The sequence below is a fragment of the Aptenodytes forsteri genome, unplaced genomic scaffold, assembly GCF_000699145.1.
Source record: "Aptenodytes forsteri isolate BGI_AS27 unplaced genomic scaffold, ASM69914v1 Scaffold47, whole genome shotgun sequence".
Taxonomy (NCBI): domain Eukaryota; kingdom Metazoa; phylum Chordata; class Aves; order Sphenisciformes; family Spheniscidae; genus Aptenodytes; species Aptenodytes forsteri.
In genome coordinates, this window is record NW_008794731.1 from 1,706,632 (window position 1) to 1,729,071 (window position 22,440).

Here is a 22,440-nt window from a genome sequence, read left to right on the forward strand (position 1 = left end):
AGACATGATCTCAAACCCTTAGATGTGAACATGGCATCTCTGCACTGAGAAAAGGGTGAAATGCAGTATGGTTTTGCCTAAGTTTAACATATTTTGGCTTCCCAGTTAACACCGCACCTGGATTTATGCCAGACTGAAGTTACAAAACGTGTAGACGTTACTCACAAGAGGCAAGGCCAATGCTTTAAAATAACCTCAAAGTTACTGGCAGCACAAAGCCTATTTTTCCAACAAAAATGACTTTGCTAAACACACTTGTGTTACGTGAATTTGGAGACCATGCATGAAAGCCACAGAGGCCCCTCACAAGTTTTGACCCCACGATGAAATGCATTTCCCTTCGTCCTTTGGCTTCAGTATGTAGTTTCCCTTGTGACCTGGCTGGAAAACGTGTGGTTGCTGGAGATGCTGTTGGATTTCCTGGTGAAGGCCAGTCGTTTCTTCTTCTTCCTCCATGGCAGGCACAGGAGTGTGAGTGTAGAGAGGAAGATCTGTCGGAAGTTTGCAGACACCAGGTTGTAGAGGATGGGGTTGATTGCCGAACTGACGTAGAAGAGGACGTTTGTCAGCATGTAGAAGTAGTGGTAGAAGTTGAACAGGAAACTGCACGGACAGATGAAAGATAAAAATCTAAATAGAGTGTGAAGAACTGAAATAATTCAAAGTCACAAGGTGAGAAAAACACGAGCTAATCTTTCTTCATTGGGGACGTGAGCTTACCAATGGTGCATGAGCCACCAGGAAAACATCTATGTTTTCAACTGGGACTGGCCAAACGTAGGTCAAATGCCTCTACAAAGGTCTTACCCCAAACACTAGCAGTTAGAAACTTATTTATGCCCTGGGTCCGGACGTGATATTTACCTTGTGTGTTCATTTTGTCTTCGAAAATAGCGTTCTGGAAACTGAGAAGTCAGATGGAAATTTGTTTCTGTGTCATGCATATACATTAGCTTGACTTTTCTGGCTGCAGTTCTGGTCTACAGAGCCTGCGGAAGAGCCAAGATCCAGTAACAGATGCAGGTCTCTCCTTCCCCCAGCAGTGAGAGCTGCATCAGCTCATTCAGTGGGTCCCTGGGTTGGGATTTGTCGGTAATCTGGGATAGCATTCTCTATTCTGGGGGAAAGTTGATGACAGCATGCTTTTGAAACATATCCTGACCGTCACAATATAATGTTTTCAACTAGAATTGGTTGAAAATGCTTAGTTATTTTTTTTTCTTTTGGAAAGATCTTTCCTTGGGACAACTGAGATCAACAGCTCTGAGCTGGTGAAGCATTTATAAACAACGTGGGTCTGTTTTTCAGGAAGATGTTCCCCAGGATCATTTATCTCAGTGGAAATTGCAGACCTTTTTGTTAGTCTGAGCACTGTCTAACAAAAGATAAATAGACGCGTGCTGGAGTACATCACTAATCCCTCCACACCCCCTCAGCACTGCCAAGTACCGCATGGCCCATCCAGCTCTTACAAGCAGAGTTTCTCTATGCAGTTGTGAAGAATTAATATAGCAAAAATTTCTTTTCTTCAGGGGCAGGCACATGCATTTATAAATGAACATGTCAAGCTGCTGCAAGCTCTTGATTAGCTGCCATACTGACAGCTCACCATTCATAATATGCCTATAAATTCAACGTTTCCCTAAAACCGCTCATGGCTTTCAAAAGAAGAAAAAAAAATATGTGAATGCAACCACAATGCATAAATTCACACTAACTGCAGACAGACTTCTCTACCCCTCTTGCTCAAAGCAAATGCAGTCGTTACATAATTGATTGCTGCTTTAAGTGCTTTTCATATAGGAAAGCAGACAAGAAACAATAGTTTGTCCCAGTGTGTGTGCCTAGAGCTCTGTTTTCATGATTGAAGATAGGTTTGGGTTTTTACTACGGATGGATGTACAATTCCATTCAGTAGAGTGCTATATCGTAAATTACTATTTTTTGTGCTTGGAGTTTATGAAATTTTAATGTCTCAGAGTTGCTCTGCTTTTTGGTATTGCAGATTTTCTTTTTCTTTTCCTGTTCATTGCAGGAAACAGACCCAGAGAGAAGAGGGACGTAACGCCATGGAAGAAAAGACACACTTTTCACTGAGCGCATCTCGTGGCGTCTCAGGCTACCTGGGTGTATATCCCCAGACAGCATACACGCTTACTTGCATATTTAAAATGAATAATCAGTTCTGTGGCTGCTTTGCTGAGGAACCTGGCCTGACGCGGAGAAAGGCTGCAGGGAGCTGCTTGTGTGCCCTTGCACATCTGTGAACAGCACATGTGCATTCAGCATAGGTGTGCGATTATCCCTAAATTCTCTGAGAATTGGGACATTTTCTAATCAGTGGCGACTACTAGTATTGAATTTTGATCCACTCCTTGCAAAACCCAGTAAATAACCTGCCCCAGGCTCAGTAAGCAGCGCAGTTATTTCCCCACCTGTGTAATCTCTCCTATCGCTACGGAAATGTGGCGTCGTGGAGCTAAATTGTGTGTTGACAGGAGCTGCTCCATCTTAGGGCCGGTGATTGATATCTCTGCCATGGAGACAGCAATCCACTTCGGATGTATAAACCCCCCCTGTCCAAGTGTCATTGCATCGAGGACTATCAGAGGTGAATATCCATCGCCGTTGTTAACGGGGGCAAGTCTGTGGTCGCAGCCACAGAAGAAGGAGAGGCTGATGGTGCATTTTGGTTCAAGCTAATGCTTCCTTCACCCATACCTGGGGGATTTTGATGATACAACTAGGACTCTTAATTTGGCTGGCAATCATGGTAGGAAATCCAAAAGAAAAAAACAAACCAACAATTAGGAGGTTGAAGCTTTACCACCTTGCATGGAGAACGCCTGTGCTCCCAGATCCCCACCTCCATCCCCAAGTCTGCCGGTGCCCCGGCAGCCCCAGCTCCAGCCTGCCCCCGTACCCCGTCCTGGCGTGGGGGGAGCTCGTCCCCCGAGCCGTGACTCACTCTGTCCAGTGACTGGAGGGGACGTAGCAAAACATGAGACGCCGTATGTGATAAGGGAGCCAACAGACCACGAAGGCAATCACCACAGCACCTGCAAGGTATGAAAAAAGCCCGTTATTTTTCATGAACAATTCTTCACCAAGGGTGAAAAAGGGACCTGTCTGTGTGGTGTTTATCGCTGTAAACTGTTTTCCTAAAGCCCCACTTTGTTCTTCTGTTGCCATTGTGCAAAGAATTAATAACCCTGAGGGACAACCAGCCTGCAAATGTCTGTAAAAACAAGCATAACAGAAATAATAGAAAACAGCAGTAAGCACGGGGGCAGTGACATTAGGAACAAAAGAAGGTACGATACAGATAAAGGACTGCTGATGCCTCGTTCAGACACTGGCTTAAACGAAACTGTCTTTGCATCTGTCCTTGTGTTTCATTCACCTTGTGGCACTGGGTATTTTGTCCAAAGTACTCGCAGGGACAGTTAGTGTATGTTTTTCATCCAGGTAGACAGGGAGCCAGGGACACTATAATCCCATTAGTTTGTTACGCGGAGCCACCGGCCGCCGTCCCCACGGTGCTGGGGATCATTAAACAGCCTCAGGAGCTGCTTTCTGGTGGCAGGGCTCGTCCTTTTGTTCTACATTCGGGCAATACCTGAGACAGTGATTACAAGACGTTTGGGTCTGGACATTGCCGTAATAAAAATGATTAATTAAAGGGTAAGCAGAGAAAGACGGTATGTTTTTTTCCTTTCCAGATTTCTGCCGAGGGACATCAAACAATAGAAAATAAAATGCAACAACTCTGAAGGTTAAAAGTGCTGTTGGTGGAGTGCGTTTGTCAATCTAGATTAAAAAGTAGATATATCGGGCAATCAAGGGAAAGATTTGTTTCCTTTTGTAATATGCATTTCAACCTCTGTATGAAATGACAGGATTCTGGCAGAATCCTAGCAGGAAATAAAGAAACCTCAGTTAAAACATAACACAATAAAAGACAAGAAGAAAATCAAGGCTAAATAAAATAATTATGTTAATTTTTTATCCCAAATTTGCTCTACAGAGAATAAGGGCCGCATCACTCTTGTCCTTTTTGTGACCTGTAAAGGGCTAGGAAGCAGCAAAGCTTTCTTACAGAGCTACGCACCACCAGTGCAATGCGGATTTGGCACGTGGAGGCAAAGGCGGCTTTTCCTTCTGCCTTGGGATTGAAAATATTTAAGTGGATATGTTCCAAACCCAGATGCTGTAATCCCACAGGGACTATGCCATAGCTCATAGAGGAGATATGCAGAAGACGTGTTTCCCTTGAAAAATGCGGTCCAGGAGGAGCAAGTCTGGCTGTGGTTCTCCCCATCACCGTTACTCAGCCAAGAGGCACAGGGGAGGCTTCAGTAACACAGTGGGGAGGGAAGTGTCTGTGCCCTATTTTTGTGGGTGTCATCACTAGCAGAGTCACCGCCTAATTTGTACAGAAATTAAATAATTCCTGGTGTCCAGCTCCGTCCTCACAGCCTTACTTCAACTCCATGTGCTATCTCTTTTATTAAACACATAACTAACGATGGAGACGGTTATATTCTTTTAGCATCAGCCTGCATGATGTATGAAAGCATCTTCCAGGAATGCTGCAAAAGCCATTTATTCAATAAAGTTTTAGGCAGCTGAAGGGACATGTTTTGGAAAGAAGGCTAGAGGGCCTGTTTTTATTCTCTTATCCAAGTGAATTCATTATTTCAATCTGAATATTTTTGGCTGCTATATGGCCACTGTGATTGCAGATGTAGTTCATCGTTAGATGGCCTGCAGCTCTTCAGATGCCATCAAGTGAATGAATTTGACCTGCGTCTGATCCTGCCCTGAGGAGCTTTGCTGGGACTTTGCAGGGGACAGCCCAGAAATGACATGTGGCACAGGAGAAGTGGGGAGATCCACCAGGAAGCTCGGAGGGAGCGCGGGGTGCCCGCCTTGCTCTGTCACATTTCTGGGCACCTGCTTTTGGCCGCCTCCAGAAATTAACTCCTCTGTCGGATGGACCTTTGGTTTGCCCTGCATGGAGCAGTCCACCCATGACTTCCCAGGAGATCCCTCCCAGGGGCCGCAGGAGAAGCGATACTCTCCAGCCTCTCTCCCTGCATCCATCAGCCTCGGGCCGACGGGAATGAGCCAACATCACAGCTCCAGTCCATCCGCTTTCCCAGTGCCTGTACAGGATTAGCTGGATTTTCAGGCTGTGAAAGCAGCTTCCCAAATGGCTCCCAACACAAGTTCATTTGTACACATCACAATTTTTGCAGAAACCTCCATGCACTGGCACTTCCCAGCTGCTTACCCCTGCACGCAGCTCTTTAAGAACGGCAGGATCTGGGTTCTTTCTACAGCCAATTTGAAGAGTCTTACACATCTGCCTGTTAAATTTACCAACACGTGAAATGAAAGTGGTTTTCTCCTGGTAAAGGATCTCTGCTTCCGTTGCTCAGACAATGCTGTGCCAAATAATATGGAGGCAGGGATCTATAGGAGCAAAAACACATATTGAGAGAAATACCTGCTTAACCTCAGCAAGTGAACAGTCAATTAAGTAATCCGTGGTAATTCTGTAATATCACAGAATATAAATCACTCTGCAATTAAAACTTTATTAAACACATAGCTAAGTGCATTTGAGACTCTTATGGTCTGATTTTGAAATCCCAGCTGGGTAGCACACTGCGTGGTTCTGTGCCGCCAGCCTCTGCCGCGCAGACTGGGAGACCCTGACCTGTATTTGTCATCCTTAATCCGTATGTTTCAATTTTATCATACAAGGGATCAAGCAGATTTAGGGTGGCAATCCTGCGCTGTTGGGCCCTGTCCCCAGGGATGAATTTGAACTGCGGGAACGTGTTAACTTTCATCTAAGACAGCATGCAAGTGCCCTTTTCTGCCTGATACCTGGTGCCTTTTGCTGCTGTCTTGTGCCTCCCCGGGCACATGCTTATCAAAACAGATGAGTTGTAAAACAAATAATGGGCAAAGTGGCTGCCAAAATGATTTTTTATTGTTGTTACTGGCTCCTAGGACCTTGGTCTCCATCACCTTGAAGCTTCACACAGGGGTTTCTTTGGTGGAGTAAGTTGGAGAAGGTCAGCCTGGTGGAGCTGAGCACTGCCTGGGGAAGGATTTGACCCAACGTGTGGTAGGGGTGACTGTCCAGAATGGCGTTTGTGAGGTTGGAGATTTCCTGCCTCTATTTTTTGAACTAAAAATAAACCAGACCCATCCCTCACTTCTAATTAATTCAACGTGGTTTTAATAGGAGCAGGGCTGCTCCATGAACTTCTGCTATTTCCCACATTTGAGCAAACGAGGTGCCAAACTGCGAGCCCAGGGCTGGGGAGCGGAGAGGAGACTGGAGCAAGCTGACCCTGGCGTGCTGGGGATGTTGGGGAATGATCCTTCCACCGAGCTGCATCTTCATTTCCCTTCTAAATCAAACTCCCAATTTAAAAGTGTATTAAAACCTGAATTATTGCATCCTGTGGCTTTCTATTTTGTCTTATAATGGCTCTATTCTCTGTCTGTTTGAACCGCATCCCAAGGAAGAAGGGGAGAAAGGAAGGAGAAGCAGCAGAGAGATGAGCCCTTGTTTGTTTATCGCGCAGGAAGTCCTGCAGAGGGGAACATAAATTTTGAGTGACATCTTTTTCATTCTGCAAAAGAAGATTTAAACTGTACCAGTCTTGATTATCAGCCTAAACTAGATGTGGAAGCAATCCTGGAAGTTAAATTATATTAGATCGCACTGAGTATTTTATTTTACCTTGTGTGTATCCTGTGGCTGAGGCTGGGAGACAGCCCTTCTCCAGCGCCAACGTCTCGAAAAACTCACATTGGGTTAGCGTGAGCATGGAGCAATGCATCACGTGTAAAAAGTCCCTGGTGGGTGCTTGGTGGCCAGCTTGGCCAGCTCGGCTGAGTGTGGGAGTCACGGGAGGGATTTTTAGCCCCCCGTCCCTCTTCTGGGGCCATCTGAGGCTCGGCGTGACTCAGAGCACCGGGACGGCGATGGGTAATGTGCTGCTGCTGCTGGCTCACGCGGGACCCCAGGGATCTGCTGCAGTGCAAAGCACTTGGATGGTGTTTTCCTCCTCACTTTAGCTCTTCCATCCCCTCCGGGATCATGCCGAGTCACAGCCCTGCGGCTCTGGGGTGGCCCTCGGCGAGGGTATCCCTCCATCCTGTCCTCCTTTCTCTCCAGGAGAGGGAGAAAAGAGAAGCTGCTCCCTCTTTCAACCACCTCCACTGTTGCTAAGGCCTCCAGAGAAGCTCAGATCCATCCTTCCTTGATAGTTTTGTTCAGATTATTTTGGCCAATTTACTTCTTTTTCTCTGCATTTCAAGGGGAGCTGAAACACATACAGCTGGGGAGCAGCGTGTTGCAATTTTTGAGCAAAGGCAGGAGCTGTTTGGGTATGTACTGACCCATCTCAACATCTCTCAGCCTTTTCTGCAATTCAGCTCATCAGCAGCCGTGTGTCTCCAACGCTGCCCAAGGAATGCACGCTCCAGCCGGTACAGAATAACGTATATGACACTGTTATGGGGCTCATGTCAGGGATTTGCATTAATGCTGATTTCTGGAGAAACAGCCCTTGTGTATTCAAAGCTCCTGGGTTTAGTCGATGCCATTACAAGAGAATCTCTCACAAAGGGGAGCAAGTGTCACTGTGCCATTTGATATGAGAGATAGTAAAAGCTGGGCCAAGTGTAGATGTAGCTGGCACTACCTAGTTAAACCTTGAGGCGCTGTTTATATGAACATGATGCACGGCCTGAGAGGTCGTAGGCAATATTTATACCAGTGGGCCCCAAACCAGGGATTACGGCAGCTGCAAGGGTGGGTATGAGCCTAGTAAAATTAAAACTGCTTATGCTGGTACTTGGGTCACAAGGCGGCAGAAGAAAGGATTTCCATAAAAGTCGATAACAACCAGGGGAGATTGGGGACCACCAGTATGCACCAGCAGTACTCAGGAGAGCAAAGAAGGAGAAACTGGGAATAGCGATGGGCCTGGGGAGCCCTCAGCTCCTTTAGACACCACTGAAAACATGCGGCATTTGCTGGATACAATCCCCCTGTGCTCTTGCACATGTTACTGAGCAGTGTAAACATTAGATTTGACTCCTTAATTTCCATTCCCAGCAGCCAGAGATCTGCTGTTTATCTTCCTGTATCATTTTCCTTCTTTTTTTCCTACTGGGGGAGGATTGTCTCTTTTTTGTATTATGGGGTAGGAGATGCTATCTTGCTTGAAAGGAGCCATGCTCCCGTAAATACTTCTTCGTTAATGGTGGTGAGACAGCAGGGTGAATAGAAAAACCTTTTGGCATGCAAAACCAACGTATTTTACTCAGACTATATTCTCCAGTCCTGATTTTCAATAGCTTCAGTTGACAGATTTGAAAATGGATGTGAATTCCTGCCCCTGCTCACGCTGGTGATTAAATCGTCCACTGGCACCGGTTTGTTCCATAAGGAGCAAGGCAGAAAATGAAGGTTAGAGCTAGCCCAAGAACAGGCACCAACAAGCAGCACGTCACTGCTGACCCAGTGCAAACTGAGGTCTCTTCCACAGTTTCCTTCTAAGGTAATTATCTTTTTGGAAATTAAAGAAGAAGTTGCTTGATTCCATTTAAACTTCATTCGTGCCATTCCCCCCAGGGGTGTCCGGGTGTTTGGAGGAGAAGGAAGAAGAAAGAAAGAAAATTTCCCCCTTGAAGGATAGATAAGGGCTTCTGTCTTCTCCTCACCAGGTTCAAGGCTCTTTCGATTTGGTAGGATCAGGTATAACCCGAACTGGCATCCTCTGCAGCCCCTTTCTTCTCTCCCCTCCAGTTTGAGTTTCACGTGTCCTTTGTTCCTCCCAGAACGGTTTCTGCTCTCCAGGGGGACCCTGGGGCTGTATTTACTGCATGCTTCTGCAGCGACTAAGGCCCTGGCCAGACTTTATGTTTAAAAATGCATCAGTTAGTTAGCTTTTTAATCACTCATATGGACAGGGTTTAACACCTGGAAAATCTGCTTGCTGGGCTTGACCAGCCCTAGGGTTGCCTTCAGAGGTGCAGCCACGAGAGCCTGAATCCCTCGCCAGCCTGAGCTGCCGCGCCAGCGAAGGGACACGTCTTGGGAGAGGAGAAAAAAGAGTCTCCCTGTCCTGGGAGGTGCAGCCATGGTCCCCTTGTGCTCCTCAGAGGGTGTTTATAGGGCGCTCCGATACCGCTCTCTTTATGTCACTTGGCAGGCTGTAAAGTAAACCTACGCGTACAAACATCTCTGGGAAATATATACAACTGTTATATAGCTAATTTATCCTCTCAAATTCCAGTGTGACACTTCACCTGTTAAACTCAGCTTCCGCTCACGCTTAACGTCACAGGGGTTTTGCTGAACTCCACTTGGATATATTCTGTATCCTTAGAATATAGGAATTATGAAATACAGCTGTTTAAGGAGCAGATTTTCAGACTGGTGCTCTTCTGTGTATTGTGGCTGCAAAGTATTTGCTATTTGTTATTCCTGTTTGCGGGACGGTTACACTGAATCTCATAGTGATGTTCTCCTCCTGAAACAGATAGCTCAGATTTGGAACATCGGTGAGGAGAAATGAATGAACCCTTCAAAACATTTGTTCAGAAGGGCAATTATTAATGCACAAATTAATGAAATGCAGGCCGCATGGATACTTCATTAATACTTGGCCTTTGTCTAGTATTACTTGAAGAAATGCAGAGACCCCAAAATCATAATTTAAAAATTCTTAGACATTCAGTAAAAAAATATGGTTTGACTTGGTCTCCTAAAAAGCATCTTACTGAGGCACCACCCAGCCAGCTGTGGGAGTCTGAAGAATATTCTTTTAATTGGTTAAACCTCTTTAAGTCCTTTATAATTGCTTTTACTAAGCAGCTTCTGTAACGGAGCAAATGCTACCTGGAACTGATCACGTTTTCATAGGCTTAACCAGTGTCCGCCCAGGGACGTGCAAAGCCTCTCCTTGATGCCCATCAGTTTGTCTCAACGTTGTTATCAGAGCTCAGCTGCGCCGTTCAAGAGCCCCTTCCTTCCATCCACAGCGGGAACCGATCTGACAGGCAATCAGGGAGGTGTTGAGGGCTGCTCGGAGGAGAATGGACTGCAGGCTGGTGTACTGAGGGGGACGATTAATGCATGTCACAAAACTGTCCCCTTTCGAGAAGACATTTTGGCCAAACAGTGCTTTCAGCCTGAGACAAGCTCAAATATGCCCTGATTTTTGAGCAGCTGTTTGGAAATGTGAGACTGAGATGGGGAAGATTTATATTGCCCCTCTATGTCTGGATACAGTACGCAACGGTCTGGGCGGTGTACGTGAGGTTTTACCTCTAAAGGCTGCTTATTCTGAAGGGGGTGTGTGTGCATGTGTGTGTGTTTAAGATTTATTTAGGATGTTACCAAATGATTGGTGTATCAGGCGATGCAATCAGAGAATATTCACCCTCCCGTGAAGCATCACACAGTGCCCAAAAGACTCAGCTTCCCAGCACTGCAATATAGCCAAGGAATAATAACAAAAAATGGAGGTGGTTTATAATCGGAGAAATGGAAGGAATATTGGATGGATGAAGGAGGGTATGAAATCCCTTGGCGGGAGGTGTCCTTAGTGGCAGCACTGGTGCAGACGTTGCCCTGTTATCCTCACAAAAGAGCTGGGAAGCTGCCAGCGCCTGGAACTCTCTGAATTTGGATCCTCACACCTGGTGAGCGCTGACAGCGGAGAGGGAATTACGGTCAGAAATCACATGCTTAATGAATTAAGGAGCTGGCTCCCAGGCAGCAGGGCTGACATGTTCCTTGATCCTGATCTCCCTAATTATTTTGTACATGACCAAAGTCAGACAGAGCCAAGAAAATACATAAATGCTACCAAAGAGGAGGAAAATGATGTGGTGGATGTTTTGAATGAAGCTGTTAGCCCGACCACTTTTAGCTCCTATTTCAATGTAAATAAATACATAATCTCAGTAGATCTGGAGGAAGGAAGGAAGGTGTTTGCTGCTCTGATCTCACCCAACAGCTCTGCACACCATGAACTGCAAAAATTTCTTTTCTGAGCACTAGTTTTACAAGTTCTGAAATATTTCAGCCTTAAAACAAAATCAAGCTCTCTGTACTTCAGGCCAAAGTTCACTTTTGGAAATGGAAAATACTTTGGCCCCCCATGAAGCTCTGGTTTTGTGCCAACAGTTCTATTAATGTGGACAAGTGTCGTTTTTCTTTTCCCATCCCCCTTCCATAAACTAGCCTAGCTGCGTACATGGTTTTGGCTTCCATGGATCCCCGGATAAATCACGTGCGTCCTTGTTTATTTTTTGCTACTTTTCAGACAGCTCAGAGGCCTGGTTTATTAAAAAAAAAAAAGTTGTGAGGAACAGGTGACAAAAGTAAATGTGAATCAAGCACCTCCAGTAATCAAGTGCATCTGAAAAATGAAATGAAGCAGGGTTTCACTCACACTTGCTAGATAAAAAAAGCCTTTCTCCATGATGTGGTGAATCACAGACAAAACTGACGGTGGATTTCTTATTTGCTGGAGCTTCCTCAGTCCAGAAAAGGAGCAAGCAGCCGCTCTCTCATTGCCTTCCCAGCAGGGAAGGGAGCTCGGTCCTGCTGCCGGCGTGGCACTGTGGAGATGCACATAATATCTGTGCATCGCTGCCCGCGGGGCCCCACGGTGCCACGTCTGACCCACTTTTACACCATTTCAGGCTCCAGACTGACGCCCTCGCTTTTGCTAACTTTTCTCAGCTTTTGCAGTTCATAACAAAAGCAAAAATTTGCCTGGAGAAGAAGAAAATAAAGCTTATTGTTCGGAGAAAGAAGGGCTGTTTTTCAGTGCCTCGGAGGAAACATGGACCTGTTGGTGAGGGATGCTCTTCCACCACCACCGAGCAATGCCCAGGGAATGGCAGGAGTAAATTTAGGTGTCTCTGTTATTATTCATGAAGAGCTCTCTCCTCTTGACGTTAAAAGAGTATACAATACTAAAAGGAGAGAGAGAGGTGTGAGATGTTGTAGTGCAAGTGAGAAAAGGCAGCTTCTCACTTAATGGCAGTAGGCAGAAGCGTTAAGAAACAGAAAAAGATAGCGGGGAACCGAGGGACTTGCATGGCCCCGTCCTTGCAGGCTCAGCACCAAAGCAAGGCTCACTTCTTATCCCCGGATGGATGATGGTTAACTGGGGTGCAGAGACAGTAAATAACCCCAGCCCGACAAGATAATTACAGGGAATTTAATGTCTTCTGGGTTTTTCTCTCCTTTTTCTCAGTAGGTGTTTCCCAGCGTGGCGTTCGAAGCCGGGGTGCACGTGGTGGCTTGCCTATGGCATGGGCATAGCGTGCTGCGTGGGACGCACCCCTCGTGAAAAACAGCTGGAAAAGTCTCATGGAGGGTCTTGGTGCCTTCTCTAGGGATTTCTTTCCTTGTTGAAAATGTGGCCTTGGCCAAAGCACTTCAGCTACCAAGAGCTTTGCCATGAAAAGCACTGGTCAGAAAGCTTTCTGCTAACAAACTCCCACCATCTAATGCACACGAGGACTCTCACAGTTTATAGCCAGTACTGGCATACTTTATTAGATTTTTTGGGGTACTATTTTTGAAGAGCTTTTGCTTTATCATCTGTCAGTTTAAGCTACCAGATTCTTTGGTCTTTTCCTCAGCTTATTTAATTAAGCCATCCAGTATTTTGCAGTACAGCTCAATTCCTGGGTGCAGGATCTTTTATTTAACCTTTGTCTGAACCAGAGCTCTGCAGAAAAAGAAAAGGAATGAAGTGATGTATGCAAGGCTTAAGTTGCTGTTGACCGAATCATTAAAATGCTGGGCTAGTTTTGCTTTTTCAGAGAGTCTCTGTGTGTGACCAGGTTTGTTCTTTAGCTCTACATATCAACAAGCAAAGGCAAAAGAAAAGGATTATTTGTGGTTACCCTAAATGTGGTTGTTTGGAGGAATAAAAAAAAAATTGAATCTCTTTCTGTCTTCATCCATGGAGACCAAAGTTCTGTCTAGTTTCTCCACGAAGTTATGAATACCCACCGGAGCAGTCCATAAATGGCCACTTGTGCTCACAGCTGTCAATGGTGTTTGAGGCATCGCATGTGCAAACGTGAACCTTTTATTGCGTGTGAAATATGGATGAAGCTATTTTCCAGAATAGGGCCTGGGAATTTGACTGAACTATGTTTCGATAGCCAGCCCTCAAAAGGCTGCAAAATTTAGTTAAAATCATATCAGAAGCAGCGTTTTTTCAAAAATTTCTGCTGCGTACTAATTTGGCTTGGGGCAAAAAATGTCTTTTCTTTAATATATTGTGATTAGCTGGGTCAGAATCTGGCAAACATTGGGTGCAATATCTGGTGGGAGAAGGTAAAGTGCAACTCATAGAAGGGTGCACTCGTGTCCCTTGGGAACTCTGCTGAGTTTATAGTGAGACATTTGGCCTCCAGGAAAGGCAATAAATTGGACTCACCTTACCCCAGAGCTGAACACTTGACTTGGGGAGACGTTGTGTGCAGGACAGGAATAGGGGAATTCTCTCACCGTAGGCAACACAGTGATCGCCCCTGCCACTGTCTCGCTTCAGGTTTTCAAGGGTGCAGTGGAGTTATTTCTGGGATATTATAAAACATCAGGTGTATGGGATTACATGAGGAATGTGTTGCTGTCAAATCAGGGTTGCTATTATCAGAGTTTTGAAGAGGAGCACCATTATGAAGAGTCTGAATTGATCAAAAGTATTTTTTTTTTAATGAGTCATTTGGCCATTTTTTTTTTTCTAACAGAGAGAGGAAAATGGAAATCTGAATTAAAGCTGTGATTGATTGCAAGAAACTCCTTTGTCCTACGAGTGTATCTTCAGGGGAAAACTGATTTTCCACACACTTCTAATGAAGCAGAGAACACCTTCAGAGCAGCTCCTGCTTTTACCTTGGGAGCAGGGGAAGGAGACCACCAGCACTGGGTTTCCAAAGTCTCTGCTTGTCACAGCTGAGAGGAATTTGCACATCTAATTTACCATGGGCAATGCCAGTGGGGCTGCATACCCTGTGCTATGTGTCCACTCCAGCTGATCTCCTCAAACCCAATCCCACAAAACAAGTTTGGTTTTAAAACTACATCAGTCTCCCGGTCACAATCAGAGCCTAAAACCAGCACCAGCCGAAAGAGAGGTGTTCCGGCTGGAGCTGGCCAGAAATAGAAAAAGAAACAGGAAAACTTGATGTTATCAAGTTGTTTCTATTTCACAGAACATGAAATATATTTTTTCCTTAAATTTGAAATTTTCATTTATCAGCTTCTCCCCCATTGAGCACCATTAATTAAATAATACTCAAATATCTCTTTAGCTTCCTTTCTCTATATGATTTTCTTTTTTTATCCTTTAAGGGAAGATCAGGACTCAGAAAAGTGACTCTGGGAGAAAAAGAAAATAGTGGAAAATAGATGGTAAAATTCCCTAGAAAACTCTTGGTGACTCAGCAAGAAATAGATGAAGAAGGAAAGAGCCCAAGAGAACAAACAAATTTATTTTCCAAAGTTTGGGGCTTTGAGACAAGGATTGGACAATTTTGGCCAATGTCAAAGCATTTGGGGGCAATTTGGATTTCCAAAAAGAGCTAATTTTAATTTAAAATATGTTTTGTGTGAAAGCATTTACCAGTTCCAACCTATTACTCTTCAAATCGTATTTACTTAGATACCTCTAGCCAGTTCCGTGCCAAAATATGTGAGTACTTACGTAGGACCCTCACGCCGTGCTTCAAGGCTTGCACGCGGCTGGGCTCCATCGACATGCTGAGCATCGTCTGCTGCCCGCCGATGGTGCAGACCTGGTTTTCCTGGGCAGCCTGCTTGAACATGACCATGAGCTGGTTGGCGATGATGGTGTTGAGCACAGAAATGATGACCATGGGAAACACGAAGGAGATGAAGGTGTTGACCTGCGGGGGAGAGATGTGGCACGGTCAAGGGACGAGAAGGGTCAGTGGAGCAGGAGATTGTGTTTTATCTCTCACAGAAGTAAAGAAACAGCCTGCAGTGGAAATCTTTTCCCTCCTCTTACTCTGCTGGCTTTGGCTTTTGAAGGCTGATTGCACAGAGGGAAAACTCAAACTCCACTGACATACAGTCATTCATGTGGGTCAACACTCAAACAAGGCAAATTCTTTCACATCCAATTATGTTGTCTTCCCCTTTTCAGTGCAGTTCATTGCCAGAAATGTCTCGACTGAAACATGCCATTGATCTTTTCATCTCGCAAACAGCAGGATGCTTCTTAGCTTTCACTGTGCGTAGCGTGACTTCTAAATAACAGTATTTTATTGTATTTTTTGTTTATTATGAGCACTCCTTGGGATCTTGTTAACTTTCTTTTTTGTGTTCTGTCCTTTCCTTGTAGATTTAATGACAGCGTTTTGTTATCTCATAATCAAATTATCCAATAAACCTTGTGCCTTAAAGGATTAAAACTGATCGGAATAAAGAAGTGGAAGTTGTAATCTTTTTAGTACAAATTATTTGATTACTACAGTTTTGATAAAATTAAATGGAGGATCAATTTAAGCAGTGATTGAATCAAGTGGAAGTCACTGTTCGTGTCAAACAAAAGCAGGAAGGCTTTGTAAGGGCCTCCTGCGCTGTCTAGAAACCCCGCTGGAGCTGAGCTTAACAAACGGCAGCCCAGGGAAACAAAGGCACGTGTAGGATTTGCCTGCATGTTTGTGGCAAGGCTGCCGTGGTGGGATGGTGAGCTGCTGTGCTAACCCTCCCTGCAGCATGGAGGGGCTGGGTGCCCGTGGGGCTCGTCCTCGCCGCTGTACGGCTCAGGAGGAGGCTCAGCACATCACTGAGATGAGTGTGGGACAAATCAAAAGCCCCTTCAAGTATTAAAATTTCAAAATATTGACAAGAACTTAACTGTGTGCTCCAAATCGCTGTGGAAGCAATTTTTTTAAAAGTGATAAAATGGCAAAAAGATAAAACTACTAAAACCAATAGGGAACTTTGCCCTGTGGTAGGGTTACAAGGCATGCTAACTTCTTCCCTAGATAGCCACATATCTTGCACCTCAGTCCTCTAAAATACAGAAGCAACCCCGCACCCCAAGCCAACCCCACGTCCCTCTGCAGACTGCAAAACCAGGAAAGCCTCATCTGCAAACGGGTGCTCCGTCTGCTCAGATGGAGACATCCCCTCTCCACCCACCCACGCAGCACCATCACCTCAGCGGTCAAGCATTTGCTGTACACCCACTATCTACTGCAGATGTGTGGTGTCTTTGCTCTGTAGGGATTCAGAAATGCCAGAGATGAATGGAAAGATGGAGAAAGAATCCAACCACTCCCCCAGGATGCTCCAGGGGATCCATAAAAGAAAGAAATAAGAAGCACATAAGCATATGGGGAGCAGGTGCGCTGGTAATCAGAAGCACTTAAGTTTCTTTGTTCATAAATTTGAGAAAGATGCAACTCCTCTTTTGGTGAAGACAGGCAGTGTTGTTGTTGCCAAAGTGTTTTTTAGATGGATCAAGTCTATACAGCTTTGTGCTCCAGAGCTCAACGTGTTTAGCTTGTTTATGCTGGCAATAATAATAGCGCTCCTCCGCGGACTGAGGAAATTCCTAGATATACCCCAGCATTACAAGCTGCCAATGGCTTCTTTTGTTAAATATATAGCAGTTTTCTAAGCTTCTAAAAGATAACACATCTCACAGCCTCCTGCATATAAAGAAGAGTTATCTTTTGGAGTCGCCTCAAGATGCAAAGAAAGATCATTAAGCAGTAGGGACCAAATTCTCAGCTGGTATGAAATGACCCGGTTTCACTGAGAAAGTAATGTGCACTTGTAAAGAACCTGCTTCATTTATTTAACCTTCACGATGCAGCTGGGCTGCATTGGTGCTCACAGGGGTGAAATGACTTGCTCAGACTTACCGGATCAGACTAAGAAACGAGCCCTGTGGTTCCCCACTCCTATTTCTATGGCTTTAGTTGCTGAATGTCCTTCTTTCCTACTGCTGAGCAATGTTTGCACATCAGAAAATTGAAACGCTTAACTCTAGAAATGCTTCACTCTGTCACCGGAGCTTCAGAGTTCATTGGCTTTCATTCAAAAATTTTGCCCTAGCTATTAGGGCAAAATTAGTCTTGCCTAATATAATTACGCAGAACTCAAAAAGTCTTTTCTGAGCTTTCTTTAAAGCCTTGATTCATTCCCTAACTTTTAAGTTTTGGAAGTCTTTCCCAAGTCTTTAAAGACTTGGGAAATTGTCTAGAAGAGTATTGACTTTCCTTTTTATGAATTGTTATGGTGAAAGTGTGAAAATTGCATGCTTTCTATGAAAGGCTATATTTAAAGTTTTTTTCCATGTCTTGATTTGTACCAAAACTCTAATATAGTTAAAAAAAAAATAAAATCAGTATTTTCCCCAGAGGCAGAAGGTTTTAATTTGTGGAAAGAATTATTTGCAAACACAAACTCTCGAGGACCGTGAAGGCTAGAAATGCTAATCCCCCTCCTGCAAACCCTCTGTATTCGGTGTTTCTTCTGGCGAGCTGCTTGCTGGGTTGTGTAAGTCCCGACCCCGGCGCACTGTGCAGGTCAGTGCAGTAACACTTCATTTCCAGGTGACTTTGCACACCGCTGGAGCTGATGCCTCAAACACCTCTTCAAAGCCAGTAGAAAGTTTCCCACCTACTTCAAGAGGAGCTGGTCTGGGATCCCAGGACTACACATTCAAAGGTCTTCAGGAGGAGGAAGACTTGTATAGGTGTTTAATGGGATTTTTTTACAGCACTGAAACTCCTAACATCAGTGGGACTAAAGTGGCTATGGCTCTCAGTGAACACCTATGGAAGCCTTTGGATCCTTATATACCTTTACAGATCGCTCTGGCCCTGGGAAGGACGATTTAGACAGTGTCCAGGTTCATTTTTGACCTGAAAGTCTTGGGCTTTATGTTGGCTCACCATGGAAAGGACAGCTTATGTAACACTGGATCTAAACTAATTCTGTACTCAGGGTTGTTTGGATGCACAAGCAGAGTGGTCTGGCCATATCTCTGCTATCACCAAGTGTGGTTCTCCCTGATTCTCCTCTCCATTAAAACTCATGTGTTCGCATCAGTGTAAACCCACCAGATCCAAGGTTTCTGCTCAGCACTGTGATGGGCAGTGAGATGCAGCATGAGCACAGTGCAGAAGCACAAAGCTGTGCATGGAAAGGCTTAGCACTGCCTGCTCTCTAGTGTAAAAAAACCCCAACGCCACAAACCCTGTGACTGTATGCTAAATCCTCATTAAAAAAAAAAGGAAAATCCAATACTACAAAGTTTGCCACTGGCAGGAGAGAATGAAACACTAACCCACTTCCATGCTGCTGTCGCTCCTGTAATCAGCGCAGTCCTAAAAGCCATTCAAACACCAGGCTGGCAGCATCTGTGGGATGGGATGCGTCCTCAGGACCAAATAGCGTTTTGTCTCGTACAGAACAACCACCTTCTCTTCCAGCACTGCCTGAGCAGTAACACTCAGAGACCCAAATCACTCTTCTCTGGCTGTGCTGTGCAGGACAGTGACGGCGTGGATGCCGTCCGAGGGTGAGCTCCCAGCAGAAATCTCTGCCTAGACCCCGTCCCCATGAAGGCATGCCTGAGTTATCTGATCACTTGAGGGATGCAATGACATGGCAGAGAGAGCCGATCTGACTCAGCCAGTCCTCAGAGGTACAACACCTGCGCGGTCCCCCAGGGCGGTGACGCTGACCTTCCCAGCCCCATCTTGGTGGTCGTGGGGGTCCTGCCCTGCCCGGGCACCGAGCCTCTCTGACTCTTTAACGATGATGCACGTTTCGTCCCAGCTTTCTCTTAGCCCTCTACTGCCAAAGGTGATTTTAATTCCAGCCGAAACATGAAGCATTAAAATTACGCAGGGTTTTGCAGGACACAGAAGACAGAGCAAATCTGGGTATAGGGCTTCATAAGCTCATGAGAAGACAAATGGAAATTTCTGGAAATTAAGTCACACTTCTGGAAGGGAGAAAATGCAGTTATCAGCCTCTCTCAGTCAGCTCAACAAAAATCAGACTTTGCGTGAGACTAGAGAATTCAGCATGATGTGAGTTTTCTTCTTCCTTCCAAACAGGAGTGTGGGAGAGACACGGGGGAAGGGACCAGAAGAATCAAGTGACACAAAAGCAGAAGCCAGTTCTTGGGTTTGTGACTCTTCGTAAATCTTTTGTGTGGAAAACTGCTCCCCTGGCTCTGCTGAGCTTCATGCTGACGTGATTTGCTTTTGCCAAGTCGTCCCTCAAATTATTTTGCTGCCGTGGTTTCCCTGGGTTACCACTAAAAGCAGACATCAGCTCACTCGCAACGGTGATGGAGAAGATGAGCATATAACTTCACGTAGGGAATCCCCAGAGGGCTTAAATGAGTCCTGTAAATCAGAAGTTTTGCAAAGGTTTATTCTTTTGTGCTCTAAGGTGACTTCAGAAGGAACGTGGACTCAGAGGCCACTTTGGAAGAAGACGTTTTTTCCATCCCTCCTACAAGCCCACACTTTTGTCTTATACGTATCTGAAGGGGAGGAGGGGAAATATTACATGTTACAGGCACTTACAGATCACCTTCGCTCCCAGCAAGACTCAGTCACCTGAGCCACCTGCAGCTGACTGTTCCCATCGTCCGTCAGCGCATGGCTTTGGAGGGGTACAGAACTGTTAATGAGTGTAGATGCTTTATGAGGTCTTGGAGCACTTAAGTGGTTAAAAGTAAAAAATCAGGCTAAAGGCTCTTCCCGGAGATAGAGTAGCAAGTTAAACACCTCCACTGAAAGTATTTATAATAAAAAAAGCCAAGAACCAGAACTATTCGTAAGATTTTCATTGAAAGTTTTGATGAGAAAATCTTCCTTTACTGAGATCGTAAAAGATTTTTGAATTTGCGTCTTGTGTTTTCCCACAAGCCGGTCTTTTTTCTCAATAAGTAAATGAAGTCCCACAAAGCAAATGAAGCATAAAATGCCGGTCAGCAGCAAGGCATGGTGCACTGCACCGGTGCATCCCACGAAGCAGCAGCCGGGATCCCCTGCCAGCAGCAGCAAGACCCCCAGAGCGGACATGGGGGGGCAGCTGAGATTTAGGGACAATTTCAGCTCTGGGTTATGACAGCGCTTTTGTGGCAGAGACCAGAGATGTTCCCTCGTTGCCTGATAAATGAGGTGACAGCAGAGCCAAATTCTTGGTCTCTGTTAGTGCCACACCTCTGGAGGCACGGCCCCTTCCAGCAGTGAGCTGGGATGCTCAGAGCAATTCTTCCCCCTTCCTCTTCAGGGATGTGAGAAGGACAATTAAAACGGAGAGAAGAAATGTGGACGATGGTGAGCTGGTAAAACCTCACCTGGACTGACTAGGCTTCTCTCATACTTCATTTCCCCACGGCACACCTGCCTGCCAGCTGGGAAATGCTACGGAACGGCTGTCAGCCTTTCCGTTTTCTGCTGGGGAGGATTTCGCATTGCAGAGACTCTCCTCCGGTCCAGCCCTTGAGGGCATGCCTGCGGAAACGGTTGAGAAACCCAAAAGGAGCTGAAAAGTATCTCGGGAGGAGATTTGTCTTTGCTGGTTTCCTGGAAGTGATGATGGAGAGGACTGAGGATGCAGGGTATCGTTTGATTCATGGTTTTGAGCAGATCAATTAAACCACATAGCTGGGATTTAACAATCTACCACATTCTGGTTCACCTCATTTCCAATGGAAATGAAAAGTAAATTATCCTCCCCCTGACTGTGGAGGCAGTATTGTTAGCATATGTCAATCAGAAAAGCACATTCTGCTACATCAACATTCGGCTGCCAAAAAATCTTATTTGACTAAATGTACTTTACAAAATTACCAGTTATCTCACTCAGTGGCCAGAATTAGCATTTTTTTAACCACCCAGTGGATAATTTCAGCCTTTAATAAGCACAGTGCCGCATTCCTGGATACGGCAACCTGTGGAAGACAAAGCAGGAAGGGAAAAGGCATAAGGCGTTGGCTTGCCAAAAGCAGCTTTTGGCAACGGCACTCGTGTTTGATGCTCACAGGATGTATCTGATGAAAAATCCAAAGGGTTTTTTTTTTTCCCTCAGTAAATAAATTACCATCTAATTAAGCCCCATCTTTGCATAGCTTTCCAGATTTTCATGCCAAGTATCTAGTGGTTATCAGCTAAATGCCATTCCTTAGATACAATAGGGCAGGAGAGGTTGTGAGTGATGGAAGAAAATAGCAACGGCTTTTGTAGCCAGTACCTGGTACAGGGGGGAATGTGGAAGGCGAAAAACTGCAGCCTAGGAAGGGAATTCAGCTCTTCTGGAAATTTTTGAGGAATTTTATTAATTTCAGGGTGTATTAGCACTAGATTTCAGTAGAAAATCTTTCCAATCTTTCCTCCCTCTGATCATTCATTTAATAAATATCTAAATTAAATCTGCAGATTCAAGGTGGAAGCTTAAAAGAGTATGGAAGTGAGAGAATAAACTAAGGAATCGGAAATGCTCGAGTGGGTATCCAACACTAGTGGGGACCTATACTGCAGGATACGGGCGCCGGTCCTTATCTTGGATAAGTGCATCCTGGCGTGGGAACACAAATCCTGGATAAACAGGAATAGGACCAAGGGCTGAAGCCCGTGTGTAGACCTGGAGCTCTAACAGCGTACTTGAGCAGGAGCTTGGTCTTTACACACTGGCAGTTTTAACTCAGGCAGGTTTGCCTGTCATGTTTCACTTCTGGTGACTGCTATCTCAAGCAGCCCTGACAGCGTGATACGGTGTGACACAGCCGTCACCCTCGGACAGAGGCTGTGACATGGATGGGTAGCGCTAGGTGCCCTGTGCAGGCTCACTTGGTAGCTGCATGCAGGTATGGTCGGATCCTGCATCCCTTCAGGGTCCCCTCGCAGCACCGGACAGCGCGACACAAAACACACTGCCTTGGGACTTCATCAGCTGGGTGAAACAACCCTCCCCTTGCCTCCTAACCAGGAACAGTATGTAAATATCTGATGGAGGTCCAGGTGATGGGACATTATATCCCATTATTAACTTAACGAATAACCAAAGAAAAGTTACCAAAACCCAACTAATATTTTCTGTTTAAAACATTCTGAGGAATAACCACAAAAGCCTCTGGTTGTTACCACACCGTAAGCCCTGTACCTCTTCTATCTATAGGTGAGTATGGATGTCATACATCTTATCCAAGGTAACAGAGTGTGAAGGTGTGAATTGCTCTAATCTCATCCCAAACAGCTCCCCTGTTCATCTCCGGGAGCTGTAAGTGTAGACCAGAGAGATTGAGAAGCACCTTCACTCTGCCCCAGCGAGGCCTTTTCAAAAGTGTTAAACATCAAACC

At 45.3% G+C, this 22,440-nt stretch overlaps 1 protein-coding gene across 1 annotated transcript in view; it reads right to left on the minus strand.

Annotated features, from left to right (window-relative positions):
- Positions 1-215: 215 nt before the first annotated feature.
- Positions 216-22,440, minus strand: part of NTSR1 (neurotensin receptor 1) — a 60,637-nt gene continuing 38,412 nt past the window's right edge. Inside the window, exons 2-4 of the mRNA XM_009273911.1 lie at positions 14,781-14,982; positions 2,969-3,059; positions 216-603 (exon numbers count right to left, since the gene is read on the minus strand). Coding sequence (XP_009272186.1) covers positions 354-603; positions 2,969-3,059; positions 14,781-14,982 — 543 coding nt within the window. The 3' untranslated portion in view covers positions 216-353. The remainder of the gene's footprint in view (positions 604-2,968; positions 3,060-14,780; positions 14,983-22,440) is intronic.